This window comes from Protopterus annectens, chromosome 7.part1, assembly GCF_019279795.1.
Source record: "Protopterus annectens isolate FY-2018-M chromosome 7.part1, PAN1.0, whole genome shotgun sequence".
NCBI lineage: Eukaryota > Metazoa > Chordata > Ceratodontiformes > Protopteridae > Protopterus > Protopterus annectens.
In genome coordinates, this window is record NC_056740.1 from 375,147,181 (window position 1) to 375,166,725 (window position 19,545).

Below are 19,545 nucleotides of genomic sequence, written 5' to 3' on the forward strand. Positions count from 1 at the left end.
AAAAAAACTATACATGTAACATACTTTCTATGGACTGTTCCACAATCCACTCTGCTTCCTAGTCAAATAGACTCAACATGACACCGTAACTCTGTGCCTTACTTGTGTATGAACTGCTGTGTAATAAATATCATGTTACTTATTATACCACAGCCATGTATCTGATGAGCCAAAATTTTCTCTGCTTACTTGTACTCTCACGTGACATGTAATTTGCATATATTCTATGTACGACTGATGTATGTATTATGCATATAAATGTATTCTATTTTCTGATATGATTGTTTTGGAGCTTTTCTCCCCGGGCCTTCGCTGAAAATGGATTTCTGACCCAGTCGGACTTTCCCGATCGACAGATGTCAATAAATAAATAAATAAATAAATAAATAATGCCATCCTTGGCAAATAATGCCTTTTTGTTCCTCAGACAAAGGACATGCTGAGGATACGAAGCTGTTATTTGAAGAACAGAGCAAATTTTGTATATTAGAGTATGAAGTACATGAAAGGAGGAGGAAAAATCTAGCAGCAGTCTGTGTTCAGTGATGCTCTTTTACAATGAGAAAGAAGAAAACTGTTTAGCAAGCAGTCCTGTTTTCTGAAAGCAGTCACTGGTTCTGTGATTTTTAAAGCTACATTTGAAACACTGTAGTGTGAAAGACTCAAGGGTTATGCCTTAGCAAAATAAGAAACTTGTATACCTTTACTTGGTATGTTAACTTCATTACAGCGGCTTACTACTTTTCTCTTAACTGTTTCCTGCTTCCCTTTCTACTTATGTTTGTACATGCCCTTCTTCCATCTCGTACACCGTTTTACTTTTCTTTACATCATTTGTTTTGTTTTTCTTTGCATGAGACAGGATTGTAGGCAACAACGGTCCTTTTCACAGATTCAGTCTAAGGATATCAAGCTTAAAAGGCTGTCAAGGAGGTCAGAGTTATAGGTTCAGTTGTCAGGATTATGGTCCATTGGGCTTCAAGAAGCTTGATTACCCTAACCACATATTGGTATTTTCTACATTCTATATGTGTGTGTGTGCCCACACACACACACACACACACACACACACACACACACACACACACTTATGTCAAGATTATTTTTAATGGAACTATGCAATCCAAGGAAATTCTTGCTGGACAGGTGTCTAAATCCAAAACATATATGTACACATATACACGAACTGGGCACAATTTCTTTCTATTTTAACCACACAGTTAGTTAAAACAAAAAAAAACTGCTTGTGGCTTGTGTGGTTTATTACTGACTTGTGATTGTAAGGGGGAAGCTTATCCCTTAATGTTAAGAAGTATTTAAAAGTATTTGCCACATTTTTTCAAGTATTGATGTTTGTTTTTATCTGCTATTCTCTCCTTTTCCTGGGAGGAGGGAGAAGAGAGGTAGGGCATGCTTGGGCACACGTACCTGTTTGATCCCTGGTGATCTCCATGTGCAGTGTGTGCACTGTCTGTGGGGGGACAAGGCTTTGGCTGAGTCACATGTAGAGACATGAATGATGTGTTGTGAGCCTGTTGCGCACCCTCTCCTTGCCAGGTCTTAAAGGAAAAACACTCCTTTGACAGCAGTTTGACGCTACATTAGGATGCTTGTCTCTCCTCACCGATCTGAAAATGAATGGAGTTTGTCCAGGGAAAGAAGTCCGGTTTAGTAGTCCCAATGAATGAGGAGAGAGAGAGACAAGGAGACAAAGATATTCCCCCTGCCCCCCAAAAAATCTTTAGCTGCCACCTGCCTAATTAAATCAAAAGGTGCTTCAACAAAGTATTAGTTTAAGGGTGTGCATACTTATGCAACCAGTTTATTGTACGTTTTTCATTTTTTATATTTTTCCCCATAACAGATTTGTTTTTCAATTGAATTGTACAGGTTATAGGTCACATTAAATGTGGGAAAAGTTTTGAAATTATTTATTGTGGTCTGAGTTTTTTATATCACAAAAACCTAGCATTTTAACAGGGATATGTAAACTTTTTATATTCACTGTATTATCTCGACGACATGTAGAACATTGGTAATTTGTTTCTTAAGATTGTCTGTACTGACATTTTAAATTGTATTCTCTCCAGTGTTTTTCATTAAACAGTTAATTCAGAGTTTTTCTTTTAACGTGATAGGAATTATATGCCAAAAGTACACAAGATAATATTTCCTCAGAATCACAAAAAACAGAAGAGGTTCAGCAGAGGATTGTAAAGGCCATTGACAAGCCACTACATCTTAGATCTACTGTAAGTATTTTTTTTTTTTTATTTATTGTAATTGTTTTCTTGGCAGGCAGTAGCACTAAACTTAGGCCTTAGTCTGGCTAGACAATCCACAGTTTATATCCCATCTGTTTCTTAGTTACAATCATTTGTTCCCACAACATTTCTGTCAAAGTACTGTGCAGAGAATGTATAATGTCTGATAACTTGTTACATTCATTAAAAAAAAAAAAAAAAAGTGTTTCCGAATTACCTCTGTATTCCTTGTCACACTTCTTGCAATTGTCATGTAAACAACTAAAAATCCTCTGAAGTCTAATTGGAGTATAATTAAAAATACATATGTAAATACTTTTCTGATATCCTAAACCTTCTGGATTTCTTGCACACTTGGGAGCTTTACAAATGTCTTCTTGTTATTCCTTTGTATATTGCCTTTCCATTCTCTTTTTTCTCACCTTTTAACATCTTATGGTCAATTCTTGTAGCAATCATGCAGTATTTGTAGGCAATTCTAATTTCCCCTTTCTTAGCAGCTTCGTCTGTTCTACACTTACATGAAAATTCTTACAGAACTAATCTTTCACTTAGCACTCCCCTATCCCTTTCTCTCTGCCTGTACTGTAGCAGTCCTGATAGGGAAGGCGGCCTCTTACCTTCAGTCCAAACTTCTGCTTAGTCTTATCCTACTTTGTTACATTTCCCTGCTGTCATTTATCCACAGTACCATGGTTCCTTTGCTGATTTCCCCCACTAAATTCCATCCCTCTGTTGCCTATTCCTTGTTGCCTGCCTTGCTTGGATTACTTTTGAATACTTAGTAATTCTGTACAATATTTCAAATTATATATTTTTTATTATTTTTTTTTACTTGAGTTTAAGTTCACTACTTCTACTACTATAGTCTGATCTGATTAATATACAGTGATTAACTAGAGATATATGGACTGAAAATCTTCCACACAGAGAAGTTGCTTACACTGTTTTGAAGTTTGTTAAGAGAATACCACATACAATAGGGCCGATAGCCTAGTACCTACCTATGAACCTAAGTATGCAACAGTAACTGTAAGGAGAACTGAGCAGGAATTGTACTATATGAAAAAACTTAGAATTAAAAAGCAATTAGGGCCAGCAGAATGGCTAAATTGTGTGGTTGATTTTATGATGCAAGCCTCAGTTTTGCATTGTATTAATCCACAAGCTGTAATTAAATTGATTAAAAGACAACATGGCTTTGTTGAACTATCTTAACCCACCAGATGCGCAGTAGCAAGCCCCACCCAACACCCAGCAGTAGTGTGACATTACAGAGCAGTCATGAATAAATATTTCCCGTGTTAGTTGTCTGCATGAATATTCTTTGGGATGAGCAAGCAAATACTGTGGGCATGTATAGCCCTTGAAAATTCAAAGAAGGTGCCCTGAAAGTTTGGAGCTGACTGGCAGGATATAACCTCATATAGCTAACACTACTGCAGCAGTCATCAATATGAACATCAATTATTACTGAACACAAAAACTCCTACTGTCTTTTTACACTAGGCAAGTCAACACACTCACTCCAAAAAGCAAGGAGTAAAATGAAATTAATTCCTTTCTGAATGTCTTAGAGGCCTCCTATGCAAAATTCTTGAGCAACTGTCTACATGGTTTATTGTAATGGTGTGTTAAAATGTTGTAAGGGGAAAGAAAGTATTGCACATACCCAGTGATAATCTGAAAAATCAAGAAAATAACTGAGCAGACTCGTGCAGACTTAAAGCTGAAAAAAAGTTACTCAGTATTCCTTAACAATTGTTTTAAAGAATCTATCAAATACTGTGCACAGCTTCACTACATTTTATGTAATAAAGTTGGTAATGAAGCACCAGCTAAGCCAGCATGCTGAGAAGCAAGTTGGCACTTACAGTACTGTAAATCACATCAACACTGACGTGCACTTTTTTCATAAACGATTGGCTCTTTTCCCCATTATTTTACCTGGTTTGCAGTGACACTTCCCGTTCTGCTCAGACAGCCTGCATGCCACATAACTAATTTTAATTGTGCACTTAACTTTGTCACATGTTATGTGATCCTATTGGCTGAGCTTACTATATCCCAGGATGCACCACCACCACCAGTCCCCAGGATCCGCTTTGTCTTCTCGCTAAGGATGCGGGTCGGTCTGGCTGGGCTGAGTAACTTTACTAACTACTACTTTTCTTTTTGCTTTTTATCTTTTATATCACAAAAGCTGTTTTAACGCCTTTTACTTTGCTTTGGTGTGAAATTTGTTGTGAAATTATTGTGTTGTGATTGTTTGGTACAATCCCCCCTACTTCCCAGGACTCCTCCTTAAACTTTAGGTCTCAAGCCTTTCCAGGGTCTCAAGCCTTTGTCATGGTTTAGAAGTGCTTCAGGTTTTTAAAACTATTGTGTTTTAAACTATTTTTGTCAGTTTTGGTTTTTTGTATCTATGTTATTATATCTATATAGTTGTTAAATTTCCCATCAGAAGTTGTTTAACATGGCGTTCTCAACTAAAAATGTTTCTTTAAAATTTTAAGATGTCTGTTACTGATGATCATTTGCTGATGATATATTGTCTAGGGCTGTGTGTATTGGGCAAGGTGCACACGCATGCATGCAGCAGCAGTCATGTTTTTCCCAGGAGAGGGGTCTCCAGGGATTCTTAAAAATTGATTCTTAAAGGGTTAATTAAAACCCTTGGCTCAGGAAACCTCATCCTCCTCCGCTCCTGCCAAAGAAAAAGAGCCGGATCCACTGTCCTGTAGAGATTCGGATCCCAAGAGCCTTGCCTAGGCAGAGCCTCTCGAACGGCTCGCCTCGATGCCGAAGGTATCGCACTCCTCTGCCTTCGAGCCGATGGCAGCTGGCTTCGAGCCGAGGTCACCAGCTGGGCTGGCGTGGTCCGAGGCGGCTGCCTCCACGCTCCTCGGATTCTCCTCTCGGAGCCGGCCCACTCACTTCCTCCTCGGCCACCGGCGGGCGCCGACCACCGAAGTCAGCCTCTGCGTGAGATCCCCGCCATTCTCATCGGTCGAGGTCGAGCCGGGTCCTTGTTTCTCGGGGGCTCCTAGGTGTCGGTCTTCTGATCCGCTCTTGGTCCTCTCGGTTCTGTTCCAGTCCCCAGTGATCCAAAAAATTTGTTTCCGACCCGGTTTAGTCCACTTCGGAGTCATCTGAATCACCCAGTCTATTTCCGGTGGCGACCTGCACTGGCCCCATTGCCCACACCCCTGTGCTGGCTGGAATCTCGATCTGGGTCGCCCGTGGAGCAGGTGCTCTGGAGCCGTCCGAGGGTTCTCAGCCATAGCTTACCCGGGCCGCCGACCCCGCATGCTCTCGGACCTGCTGCCCTGCCGACTCTGGGTAAGGGCTTGGGGGGCCAGGACTTCCCTTCTCTATCCCTCGCTCCGACTGACACTCTCCTCTCTCTCTCGCCCGGGCCAGGCAGGAGAGATCAGTGCCTGCCCGGGCCCCCTCTCGGCCATTCTCAGTCCACCAGGACCTTCCCCTTCTCGGCCATCCTTCGGTCCAGCGGTGGACTGGTCCAGCCAGCGGAGCCTCTACCCCTTCGAGGTTACCCTCTGTGGTTTGAGCTCCTCCTGAGGGCCAGCCAGCTCCTGAGGTCTTCCTCTGTGGTTTCCCCAGTCGTGAGTTCCCTCCCGCACGGGACTTCGACCGAAGCCCATTAGGAACCCCCTGAGATGGATGATCCGGAGGATATGTCTATCAGTGCTCCTCAAGGCCTTTGGGGCTCAGCCCTCTGCCTCCTGGGTGTCTCCGCCTTTTCGCTTCTGGTTTTGTTTTGGGTTTGGGTGGAACAGTCATCCGGAGAACCAGTCCTTCAGTCCCTTCCCTCCAAATATTCTTATCTGCTCCTGAGAAGGGTTAGTATGTTAAGGCGCATGGTATGCTGCAGGTGGGTGGCATCTGCTACACAACAGGATCACGCAGTAACGTCACCATCCATCCATCCTCCTAGGAAGGAGATCTAGGAGTATGGAGAAGGCGCACCTCGCACCCTCTACCTTACCTGTCTTTAACCATTTTGTTTGGATTTACAAGGCTTCAGAGGGATCTTGTCAAGGAGTTGTCAGATTCACCTAAATGCCTGGGAGTCAATCACTAGGGACATGGATGGGTGCTGATCATTGCTGGAGGTTACCATCCCATCCAAAATATACACTCTCACGTCCAAGAGAATGATCCCCACCACACCACCACCAGTCAAGGGAAATAGCAGCCAGAAGCTTTAAAGCTGCTGCTAAAAAAGTCATCCAACGGTCCCCAGATCAGATCGGGATCAGGAAATTAATTAGGTTCTTTAAAAAGAGAAAGACTCTGAGACTGAGACCAATATTGGATCTCAGTGGACTCAGACCAATAAATCCAAAAATTCAAAATTCATATGGTCAATCCATTCTCCATTCTCCCGTTTTTGGATGTTGATGTGGATATCCATATCCATAGACCTCCCAATTATCACATATCAGATACCATCAGGCGCGCAGATGGTATTCTGGCCAGTCCTGAGTCAGTCATTACCAATTTTGTGCTCTGCCCTTTGTCTCTTGGGTGTCTCACAAGGTTGTTTGGCAGTGAAGTGTTTACCAGTAGTGGTCCAGCAGTTCCTAGTTCTCCCTATCTCGACTCCTGGCTCTCTGTGACTGGCTCCTGGCTGCCACCACCAGGCATCTACAGGCCCCATCTCCCTTTAACCCACCTCTCTAGGTGTTTCCTTGGTGGGTGTTTCCTCTCTCTCAACCTCTGTTTCTAGCCTGTCTTGCTGCCCTCTCAACGCATAAAGTTTATAGGAGCAGAGATAGACTCAAGATTGATCCGCCCTGCCGAAGGATCAGCCAAGTTCAAGCTCTAATCACCAAGCTTCTAGCCCCAATCAGCCCCAGAGGATGGTCCTGGGATTCTTCAGTGGCTCTTGTCAACTCAATGGTCCTTTCAGGATCTTCCTCAATCATCAATCACATCATCGGAAATATCAGATGCCTCCCAGATAGGGGTGGGGGGTTGTCTGGGCAGCAGGCTAGTCAGAGGCTCCTGGCTTCGGACGAAGCTCTTCCATCAACATGTGAGATGAGGAGATGAGGGCTGTACTTGGCTCTACAATGTGTTTTCCCCTAGGGCATCATCGCATATCCACAGACAACACACATCGGTGGTTTGGTATGTTGGAAACAACAAGGGACCAGATCGCACTACCTGCAGAGAGAGAGAGAGAGAGAATGGGTGAATGGCAGCTACTTGGCTGCTAATTCCTTCTCCCATCCCGAAAGTCAAAAATAAAATATTGGACAAATTAAAAGCTACAATCAAAATGGATCAGAGATTGCATAACTCAGGCCTACTCTTCTCTTCAATAAACAACATATCATCTCTATCAAATCATTCTTCCTACCATGCTATCTTCTATAGCCCTTGGTCTAACCCGCACACTCATTTCCCCACTACAAATTGATGTGGCGCATAAAGGACGGACTACATTCCATTCTCCACCACAGGAGTAGGAGTGTTTTCCAGACCAGGATTCAGGTGCTAGATCACATAACATCTTTAGTTATGTACTCACCATAAACTCAGATGTTTTGGAATCATCATTCCCTACATTCCCCACCCTCCCCTCCTCCCTGCCTTTGCAGATCAGGAGAAGAGATTGACGTTTTTGAGCTCCACTGTTTTTATCTTGTTTTCATCTGACGCAGTATATATAGCAGTGTGCTATGTGTGCATGTATGCAAAAAACTATCTGGGGGGTGGTGGGTGGTGCCCTGGATATAGCATTCAGAATGTAGGCTGATGATCCCAAACAAACATCTGAAGTTATGGTGAGTACATAACTAAAAGTTTTCATTGTTATATTGTGTCAGTCATACTTCTTGGTTCTCTGATTTGGCAGTGTTGACACAGTTGTCTTCAGAGCAGTGGATGCGTGTTCTCACAGCTTCCCTACATGTGAGCAACACCAACATTTGTTTATTAGTAACATCCTAAACCCATTTTCACCATCTTTTTCCCCATCTGTGTTTGCTTGTTTTTTTTGATTTTTAATATACTTGAACTACAACATCACAGTTCATGCCTGTACCAGGGGGAACTATATAAACATATAAATGAATCTAAACTGCTGAGAATGAATATGCCAGCACTGAAGAAAACAAGAGCACACCCTACCACATAACACACTCCATACTTCACCCCTTAGAAACAAATCTTGAAACTAAGCTTTTTTTGAATGGAGATGTCAAGGTGTATGTTGTCTAACTGTAGATGCTTTTACTTGTAGCAGTTGCTATTGTTAACTGATTGTTATTCCCAATGTACACCATTGCCAGTACTAAGTAATTGTCATTTACCATGTTTGCAAGAAATGCAATTGAATGTTACTATTTAACCTGACAAATACGTAAAACATTTAATAAACAAGTTTCAGTCAACTACAATAGAATCATCGATTTGCAAAAAAAAGGTGCGGTGTAAGCATATTTCTAATACATTTGCAGATGATTTCCTTTGGCAGTTTGGCAGAGCATACAGCAGCCACACAGCAATGTATGCATGATGTCACTGGCAAATCTGCATGACATGCCAATCATCCAACATTTGCATATTACATAACTGGCTTTCTGTCTATCAATCACACTGGCCACGCCCATTCCTGAGCAAATCAGCCAGTGGGTTAAGACAGATGTTCATCATGCATACAGCTGCAGTCATAACAGATGGGTTATCCTGCCGTCAGGCGGGTCCTCGGTCGGCCGAATTCCAAAGTCTAGGTCCGGCGTCGGTTGTCATCGCTTCTTCCCTGACGTAAGTGCGGCAGGGGTATAAAAGAGGCAGCCGACGCCATTTTCTCCAGTCTTTCTTGCCGCGCGGTGCCCGAAGCAGAAGCAGTTCGCAAGTGCCGGTCGGCCAGCTCCTGAGATTTACGAAAGTATTTCAGCCGAAGTCTCTTGAAAGCTAAGTACCCCGTTGGGGAAACTTTTCTTGCCTCAGACCGATGTCAAAGTTAATAATTGCATTTCATGTGGGAAGCAAATACCGCATAAGGATTTCCACTCTTTCTGTATACCTTGCTTAGGCCCAGACCATGACGTCTCGGCCTGCCGTTTTTGTGCTAAATTCAATAAGCGCACTATTAAGCGTCGGGCGGAGTTCACCCTTCACTTTTTTGGCAAAAAATTTAATTATATTATGTCGTCAGATACTCCGACTCCAGTTTTGAGCAAAAAACGCAAAGATACGGACCGACATACGAGGTCCGCACCACCTACTGAAACCACGCTAAGCCCGACTACCGGTTCTTCGGTACTTAGCGAGGTGCCTACGCAGCCCCTGAGTACCGATGACAATGCATTACCAGTGTCTTCAGTACCCGAGGTCACAGGCTCCTCGGCCCCCATTCCTACTACAGATCCCGACGCCACCTCTGGCGAGGAAACTCAGAATTTAGACAGGCCTGCCATTTCTCAAGGGGTCTTCAGGCCTTCCTCCTTTTCTATTAAAGCCTTCACTAAATCTAAAGCAGTCATGAAAACCAGAAAACAGGTTCCTCAGACCCCCTCTCAAGGCACCATGCCTAAAAAACAGATGCTTAAAATGGCTGAGGATTTGATTACTCTTATCAGGGGTTCTCAACCCCCTTCTGACAAAAGGCCCAGATTAGAGGAAGACTACCCTTCCTCAGATCAAGCTTCTATTACCTCAGAACTATCTGAGGACCAGGATTATGCCTATTCTACATTCGAAGACTCTGATGCAGAGGAGTCTATTCCCTCGGCCCCCCCCCCCCCCGAGGACTTCTCTTTTGGGGAAACCCTGCATACATTGAGGGAACACTTTCACTGGGAAGGCCAAGATTACTCAGATTCCAAGAAAAGGCTCAGGGAATTTCTTCTGCTCCCCCAGCAAAGGCCTCTGGCTATCCCTCCTGTTTTAGATATATTGGATGATGTGTACACAGAAGCCAGCTTTAATCCTGATTCTTTACCTCCAGCTCCTGTTAAACCAGACAGGTATTACCGGGTTCCTGATTCTCACCAGTTCCTATATAAAAGCCATACTGCTGACCCAGAAACAATTTCACAGGGTCCCCAGGGAATTAAGGCCTCTACTGCTAAAAATCCATTACCTTCAGAGAGAGATTCCAGAGCTTTAGAAAGGTGGGGGAAAAAGGTGTACACCCCGGCCACTTTAACCATGAGGGCATTAAACTGCCAGTTCCATATGTTAAAGTATCAACAGTTTTTGATATCTCAGCTGAAAAGTAAGATGACACAACCAGATTTAAAAGAGTTGCAGGATTTGTTGCATGGTGCAGAGCAAGTGGGTAAACATACCTTGCAGTGTGGTTTTGATGCTTTAGAGGCCTCATGTAGAGCTGCTGTTACAGGGTCTGTTATACGTAGGCATGCTTGGCTCAAAGAGCAAACCTTACCAGATCATGTCAAAGCTAAATTATTAGATGCACCTCTTCAAAAAGATGTATTGTTTGGTGTTAAAGCTGAGGAGGTGCTAAAGAAAATGGTGGAAAAAGCGAAATCAATGCAAACAGAGAAAGATTTCCTGCAGGTACAGCCTCCACGTTTCAACAGAAACTGGCCTTCAAAAAATTGGTCCTTTCCAGCCACAGACAGACCTCAAAGGGGCAGATACAGGCGCCCAAGGGGCAGAGGGCAACCTCAAGGATCCTTCAGAGCCAGACAGTGGCAAGCACCAACCCCAAGAGGTGGAGAAGATAGATCACAGTCTTTTAGAAAACAGACACAATGACTTCCCCCTATACCTGCCAAGCAAAGCTTTAATGGCAGCACCTTTGGGCGGAAAATTGACATTATTCTCAAAAAATTGGCATATTGTTACAAAAGACAAATGGATTCTGGACATTATAGACAGAGGCTACAAGTTCCACTTTCACACCCTTCCAAAAATGAGAGGCATGCCAAACCTGCCACAAAATCAAAGGGCAGAGACACAAAAACAAGTTTCAGCTCACATGGACATGAAAGCAATTCAAGAGGTACCTGCAAAAGAACAAGGTCAAGGGTTTTATTCCAGACTATTCCTGGTACCGAGGAAAGACAAAGATTGGAGACCTATCTTAGACCTATCCATCCTAAACACATATCTACAGGTGCCAAAATTCAAGATGCTGACATTACAGCAGCTTCTTCCCATGCTGGGCAAGGAGTCTTGGCTGGTAACATTGGACCTCAAGGAGGCATACCTGCATGTCCCTATCAGACAAGATTGCAGAAGATACCTCAGATTTCTTGCAGGTTCAAACCATTACCAATTCTCTGCATTGCCCTTTGGCTTATCTACTGCGCCCAGAGTGTTTATGAAATGCCTGGCATCAGTAATCGCCTTCTGCAGACTACAAGGGATACAAATCTACCCATATCTGGATGACTGCGTGATCCATGCGGACAGCAAGGACATACTACTGCAGCACCTGGCATTTGTAATAAAACTGTTGAACTTCCTGGGATACACAGTCAACAAAAAGAAATCAAAACTAATACCCTCTCAACAAATAATTTTCCTGGGTGCCAGCTTGGATGCAACCACCCAGATGGCCTACCTCACGCCAGACAAGCAAGGGCAACTGTCTCAATACTTCAGAAAAATGGCAACTTACACCAGGCTAACTGCAAGGAAAATCCTGCAGGCTCTGGGATTCATGGCAACTTGCATCCTACTAATCCCATGTGCAAAGCTGCATATGAGGAAACTTCAATGGTACCTGAAAAACTTATGGTCTCAACACAGCCACAGCTTGGAAACACTTATCCCACTCATTCCATACCTTCAAAAGGAATTTTTGTGGTGGACTCAAGCTTGCCAAAGAAACACAGGTCTTCCTTTCTGTGTACCTCAAGCAACTCAAATCATCACAACAGACGCCTCAGACTACGCCTGGGGAGCACACATGACAGATCAGTGCATTCAGGGAAAATGGACCCGAAAAGAGAAGCACCTTTACATAAACCAAAAGGAAATGCTAGCCGTGCAAAAGGCTATTATGACCTTCAAAGACCTACTGCTTCCAGGCCAGCTATTGATAAGGACAGACAACACCAAAGTGATGTGGTACATAAACAAACGGGGGAACTCATTCATATACCCCCTGTGCAGGCAAGCCATGACCCTATGGAACACAGCACTGGAATTGCAAATTCAACTGCAGGCACAATTCCTGCCAGGGAAGGAAAACACACTGGCAGACAACCTAAGCAGAAATATGACAGATCCACACGAATGGAAGTTGCATCCTCAACTTTTCACAAAGATAACTCAGGCATGGGGACAGCCAGACATAGATCTCTTTGCTACCCACAGAAATTGCCAGTTGAAAAAATTTTGTTCAAGGACCTATCATCCACAGGCCTGGAAAGTGGACGCACTTTCCTTCAATTGGGCAACATTGACAGTCTATGCCTTCCCGCCTCTTCCTCTGCTGCCCAAAGTTCTATTAAAAGCCAGAGCAGAGAGGCCGAAACTGATTCTCATCGCTCCAGACTGGCCAAGACAACACTGGTATCCACTCCTGAGGAGCCTGACACATCCCCCACCATGGATCCTACCTCTAGTCCCTCTTCTGTTGTCCCAGCACAACTACAAAACCCTTCACAGCCATCTCAAAACTCTAAATCTAGCTGCATGGAGAATTCCTTGATTTCCCAACAGTTTTTTCCTCTCCAAGGAGGTGCAGGATGTCATCTTGGAAGCCAGAAGACCTTCTACTAGAAAGGCTTACTCCGCCAAATGGAAACGATTTTGTGCCTGGAATCAAGAAAAGGGACAGAATCCTCGGGTAATAAATATACCTCAAATTTTATAGTACCTAGCTGAGATGTTAAACAATGGACTTTCCTTCTCCTCCATCAAGATCCACGCTTCAGCCATTTCTGCACAATACAACACAGATCCTCCATTATTCTCTCACCCTCTCTTAAGGCAGTTCCTCAGAGGGGCAAAGAATTTAAAACCCCGAAGGAAACCACCAGTCCGTGCTTGGGACCTCAACTACGTATTGGAAAAGCTGACCCTTCCTCCCTTCGAGCCAGCTTCTTCAACAGAGTTACAGTACTTGTCATGGAAAACAGCCTTTCTTCTGGCTATCACCTCAGCACGCAGGGTTTCGGAGCTACAGGCCCTCATGGCTGTGCAACCATTCATCATTTTCCATCAGGACAGAGTTTCCTTACGAACCAATCCTACCTTTATGCCAAAGGTAGTATCCAGTGTAGCTTTGAATCAGACTATCCACTTACCTACCTTTTATCCTAATCCACAAAACAAAGGGGAAAGACTACTACATTCCTTGGACATTCACAGACAACTTCGTTACTACTTGGACAGAACAAAGCCATTCAAGAAATCTGAGCAACTCTTTGTGTCCTATGCTCTAGGTGCTCAGGGAAAGGCTATTTCCAAACAGACAATTTCAAAATGGATAGCCCACTGCATACGCTTTTGTTACTCATTTCATGGAAAAACTGTGCTTGCATGCATCAGATCCCACTCCACCAGAGCCACAGCTACCTCTGATGCCTTCCTCAGGGGGGTCCCTACCAAGGACATTTTGAAAGCAGTCACCTGGAGTTCAGTGCACACTTTCTCCAAGCACTATCACCTCCCACTATACTCAAAATCTAGAGCGGGCTTTGCCACAGCAGTCGTGCAGGGCATCCTATCCCCTCCTAGTTCCACTTAGTGCCTACCACCCTTACTTAGCTTTGGGATTCTACCCATCTGTTATGACTGCAGCTGTATGCACGATGAACATAGTACAGTTTTGTACCTACCATAAATGTAGATGTTCGAGTGCTCATACAGCTGCAGTCCAGGTTTCCCTCCCTCCATCCCCTCTTAGGACAGGCCTTATGACAAACACTTTTCATATAACCTTTTTGGGGTATTCTTTTATGGTGTATTTGCTTGCAACTACTGTTTTTGATTTATCAACATTGCATCTTTGCATAACATTATGTTTGCCTTCCTTCTGGGGGCACCTGACATCTGGGGCAAGAAAAACTGAAGAAAATGGCGTCGGCTGCCTCTTTTATACCCCTGCCACACTTACGTCAGGGAAGAAGCGACGACAACCGACGCCGGATCTAGACTTTGGAATTCGGCCGACCGAGGACCCGCCTGACGGCAGGATAACCCATCTGTTATGACTGCAGCTGTATGAGCACTCGAACATCTACATTTATGGTAGGTACAAAACTGTACTTTCAACAAAGCTGACAATATCACTTATTGTTTATAACTGAAGTAGACGCAGTAATTCTAGATGCAAAGTTAGGGATTCATTCAGATAAAGCTAAATGAAGACTTTAGAATTTAGTGGCCATTACAGAGCTGTCTACCTGCACATCCACTAAGGCTGTGCATGTGTAGAGGGACAACTACAGCTGATTATATGAGGAGCCTGGGGGCTGTCCCCCAAATATTGGTTAGGGAAGAGGTGCCTGGTACCCTCATTGCATCTAGACAGGAGTCTGAACTTAGGTTCATAGGTAAGTACTAGGCTGTCAGCCCTAAGGCCTATATAAGCCTAGCTAAAAAGGTTCCCTGGCTTTCGCCACCCAAGAAAATTATTTTCCTGTGCCCCTGTAAAGCAGTGCTGCAGAAGTGACCTCCGGGGTGAATTTTCTATTTCCCATCCAGTTGTCAAGATTTTTCTTAAAGAGGGCCAATGAGGAGCTTTGCTTGACAGGAACGGGGAATGTGTTCCAGAGTATAGGGAGTCTCTGGGACAGAAATCTATCTCTCCAGCATGTTCTGTTTATTGTGGTGACAAGGTTTAGGTCCATGGCGCGTGTGGTACAGAGAGATTAGCATTTCTTTAAGTGTATCATGTCCAACAGCGCTGGGTTTGACATAGCTTTGTATGTTAGGCAGAGATAGTCTCAGAGTAGGCAATATGCGACGGAGTAGAGCTGGAGTTTTTTGAGACAGTCTGTGTATAGCATCTGTTTGAGGCCAGTAATCCCCTTAGTGAGGTATTTCTGTGGCCTGTCCAATTGTTGTAGGTGTCTTGTGAGATACATGCCAAACGGGGCATTGTGCTCTATGACTGGTCTAATGAGGGATGAGTAGAGAGGAACAATTACCTCCTTTTTCTAGAGGAGAACCCTTTTGTGATGAGGTGTGCCACATAGAAGGATTTCCTGACTACTGTGGCAATGTAGTTATCTAAGAAGATTCCTAGATTTGTTAATGCAGATGTTCCTTTAAAAAGGAAACCAAAAAACAGACGTAGCTTCCATGGTTAAGGAACCCCTCAAAGAGTGGCAGGACTTCACTCTGGGTTTTTCAGTGCTTTTATGGCCTTTAAACCCCCACAAGGCTTGTCTGTCCCTACTTCTGCCCACAAAGTCTGCAGTTTGCCTCCAACTTTACACACTTTGAACAGTCGGTAAAAACAACAAGTAATTGGATTTCTTCCTGCTCCACTTTTTTGATGGCCAGAATTATAGTCATTTTGTGCCACCATGTGAAATATCGGTTAAATCGTCTGCTACAAATCATGGACCACTATTAGCATGCAGCTACTGTGATGAGTGACTTTGAAAAGGCAGCCATATGGTATACCTTCAGTGATACCATCAATGTCCATTACATGACACTAGCTTTTGGGAAAACTGCCACCCAGGCTAATCACTCCATTGATAAGACATCCTTAAGACTTTGGGGATCTGGGAATATATGTAAACAGTAGTCTGGCCTTTGACCAACATCTGGCCACAGTAGTAAAAAAAAAAAAAAAAAAATCATTCTATGTCCCCCAACTTATAAGTAAGGGCATGACATCTAGGTCCAAGGAAGTCATAGTGCCACTTTATTCATCCCTCTTCAAACCCATCATTGGGTATAATGCCCCCTGGACATGTACCTGACCAGACAGATGCAACAGTTGGAACTCCCACAATGGTTACTTAACAGGAGAATACAGGGTATGAGCACATTGTCCTGTACGGATCTCCTTAAATCCCTGTCTCTATAGTCTGTCTTTCACAGGTTACTGAGAGGCAATCTGTATCTAGCATAAAAGGTATCCCTGGGTCCAACCCTGATGGACCTTTTGCACATGAACCATTAGATCTAAGGATTTCAGTTTTGCTTGTGACATAAATAAGACATGTTGGCAAGACAGATAGGTGTCTCAGCGGATCACCATGCTGTGGAACAGGCTCCCAGTCCATGTAAAGCAGATTCCATCCCTAACCCTGTTTAAGTGTAACCTTGAACAATGGAAGGAAAATCGGAAATTCACCCCATATCTCTGATTGAGAAAGGCAGACAGAAATACCTAAACTAACATACCCCTCCCCCACATAACCTGTAGAAACTTCCTAACATACCCCTTCCTAATAAATGTCCATGATACATAAGGACACAGTTGGGTTAGATTGCATGGCTAGGCTTGTAAAGGTCTCAGCATAGTATATACCTATGAACCTATAAAAGAGATGAATAGTTTCATTACATTCCTGGGACTCATCAGCTTCCATGAATTCAGTGGATAAGTAGAATTCTAGACATTGACTGTTCAGGGCATCTGCTCAGCTCAGGGTGCCTGGATGGTGTAGCTGGATGTAAAAGACGCCATTTAGTGCATCTTTGTAGACCATGGAGGAAATTCCTTCATTTCATTCTGCCTGGATATCACTTTCAGTACATGGTCCTGCCATTTTAGCTTTCTTCAGTGCTTAGAGTGTTTGCTCATCAAAGAGGGTTCCTGATGTTAAGTACAGCAAATAGATTCTTGCTTTGTCCTTTAATCTATAATGGGAATTTTGCCATGGCATGTGGCCTCCCTGTCATAAGTGCAAGACCTGAAGTTGTAAGTGCCAAATTAACAAAAAAAAATTTAGTCCCAAAAAATGAATTTTAGAATTCCTTGTCTTACTACCATGCACCCTTCAAGGATCACAATTCCTCAGGGTAGGGGGATCCTGTTGTTGTTGTTGTCTTTCGGCTTTTCCCGGTTAGGGGTCGCCATAGCGGAACTCCGGTCCGCTAATGATTGGCAGTAGATTTTTTTCATGAACACAGAGATGCCAGCTCAACATTCAACCTTCAACAAAGGCACGCCCATCTACGCATGTCTTTCTAATGCTCACCCAACCGCTGGGAGGACTTGCAGACTCCACACAGAAGGCACTCCCTGACTCCAGCCGAGAATTGAACGGGAGAACCTCTTGCTGCGAGGCAACAATGCTACCGCTGCACCACCGCGGATAGTAAGATAGGGGGATCCTGTAAGATATCACAATAAGATATCACGATCTTGGACTTGTATATTCCCCCAGTCATACCTGTAGTTCCATTGTTCTGAGGATCACAGTTATGGTCCTCTGAATTTCTTTGGGGGTATTCTGTTTTGCTGTAAACTTTGTTTTTGTACTTTTATTATAGATTTTGTGTATGTCAGAGGATCAATGGAGAAGATTGCTTTTATGTTTCCCCATTATATGTGGATCGTACAACTTCAGGTCTTGTACTTATGACAGGGAGGCCCATACCTGACAAATTCCCATCATAGATTAAAGGACAAAGTAAGAATCTATGTCTAAATGGACATAAAATTCCTTTGTGATCCTTTCTGCTGAGACAGAGTCTGGCTGTTATGGCTACATTTGAATTTCAAAGCTTTGTTGTAAAATTTGATAAGATTTGTATGTTTAAAATCACAGATGCTTTCCAAACGCAGAAGTGCCTCTAGGTGAGGGATATTCATACTGGAAGATTTTAAAGCTTTTAAGGGAGGCTACTAGTTTATGATCTGGTTTGATCAGGGAGGGAGTGACCAGAGACATGGTACCTGGCAAAGCTATATTTGTAAGTACAACTTCAAGAATATTGTGCCCTTTGGTAGGGGGAGGTAACCGTCTGTTCCAAGGAGTTTTTGTTTATTAGATCTACACATTTTTTTTGCTTATTTTTATTTGTGCTTCAGTTAATTGAGGGATAATTAGTCTTCCAGAATTTAGCAGTATTTGTTAATGGGAAGTTCATAAAGTAAGCTTAAGAACCTTATAGTGGATATATAAAAAGTTTACACACCCCTGTTAAAATGCCAGGTTTTTGTGATATACAAAATTGAGACCACAATAAATAAATTCAAAACTTTTCCCAATTTTAATGTGACCTATAACCTGTACAATTCAATTGAAAAACAAACAGATCTGTTCTGGGACAAAATATAAAAAATAAAAAAAAGTACAATATGTTGGTTGCTTAGGTGTGCACACCCTTAACCTAATACTTTGTGTGTGCACACCCTTAAACTAATACTTTGTTGAATCACCTTTTGATTTAATTATAGCATTTGGTCTTCTTGGCTATACACCTGCCATCAATTAAAGAGACTCTGATTAACCCCAAATAAAATGTGGCTGTCCTAGTAGGATTTTCCAGACATTTACTCTGTTGCCTGCTACAGCAAAAGCTATGGTTCGCAGAGAGCTTGCAAAGCATCAAAGGGATCTCATTGTTGAAAGGTATCAGTCAGGAGAAAGATACAAAAAATTTCCACAGCATTGGATATATCATGGATCACAGTGAAGACAATCATCAAAAAGTGGAGAAAATATGGGACAACAGTGGCATTGCAAAGGACTGGACGTCCCTCCAAAATTGATGAAAAGACAAGACAAAAAGTGGTCAGGGAGGCTGCCAAGAGACCTACAGCAACACTGAAGGAGTTGCAGGAATTTCTAGCAAGTACTGTTTGTGTACTACATGTCACAACAATCTCCCATATTTTCCATATGTCTGGAGTATGGGGTAGGGTTGCAAGATGAAAGCCTTTTCTTACACAGAAAAACATCCAGGCCTGTCTAAAATTTGCAAAACAATACATAATCTCCCAAAAGCATGTAGAAAAATGTGTTATGGTGTGATGAGACCAAGGTTGACCATTTTGGCCACAATTCTGAAAGGTACGTTTGGCGCAAAAACAACACTTTGCATCACCAAAAAGAACACCATCCCCATGGTGAAGCATGTTGGTGGCAGTATCATGCTTTGGGGTTCCTTTCCTTCAGCTGGAACTGGGGCTTTAGTCAAGGTGGAGGGAATTATGAACAGTTCTAAATACAAGTCACTTTTGGCCCACAACCTTCAGGAGTCTGCTAGAAAGATGAAGATAAAGAGGAATTTCACCTTTCAACATCACAATGACCCCAAGCATGCATCCAAATCAACAAAAGAATGGCTTCACCAGAAGAAAAGTTTTGGACTGGCCCAGCTAGAGCCCAGACCTAAATCCAATAGA

General features: G+C 43.1%; 1 protein-coding gene across 2 annotated transcripts in view; it reads left to right on the forward strand.

Annotated features, from left to right (window-relative positions):
• Window positions 1-19,545, forward strand: part of RPAP3 (RNA polymerase II associated protein 3) — a 1,123,208-nt gene that overhangs the window by 761,132 nt on the left and 342,531 nt on the right. For both annotated transcript variants that reach the window (XM_044078821.1, XM_044078820.1), the window contains exon 12: window positions 2,139-2,252. In XM_044078821.1, coding sequence (XP_043934756.1) covers window positions 2,139-2,252 — 114 coding nt within the window. The remainder of the gene's footprint in view (window positions 1-2,138; window positions 2,253-19,545) is intronic.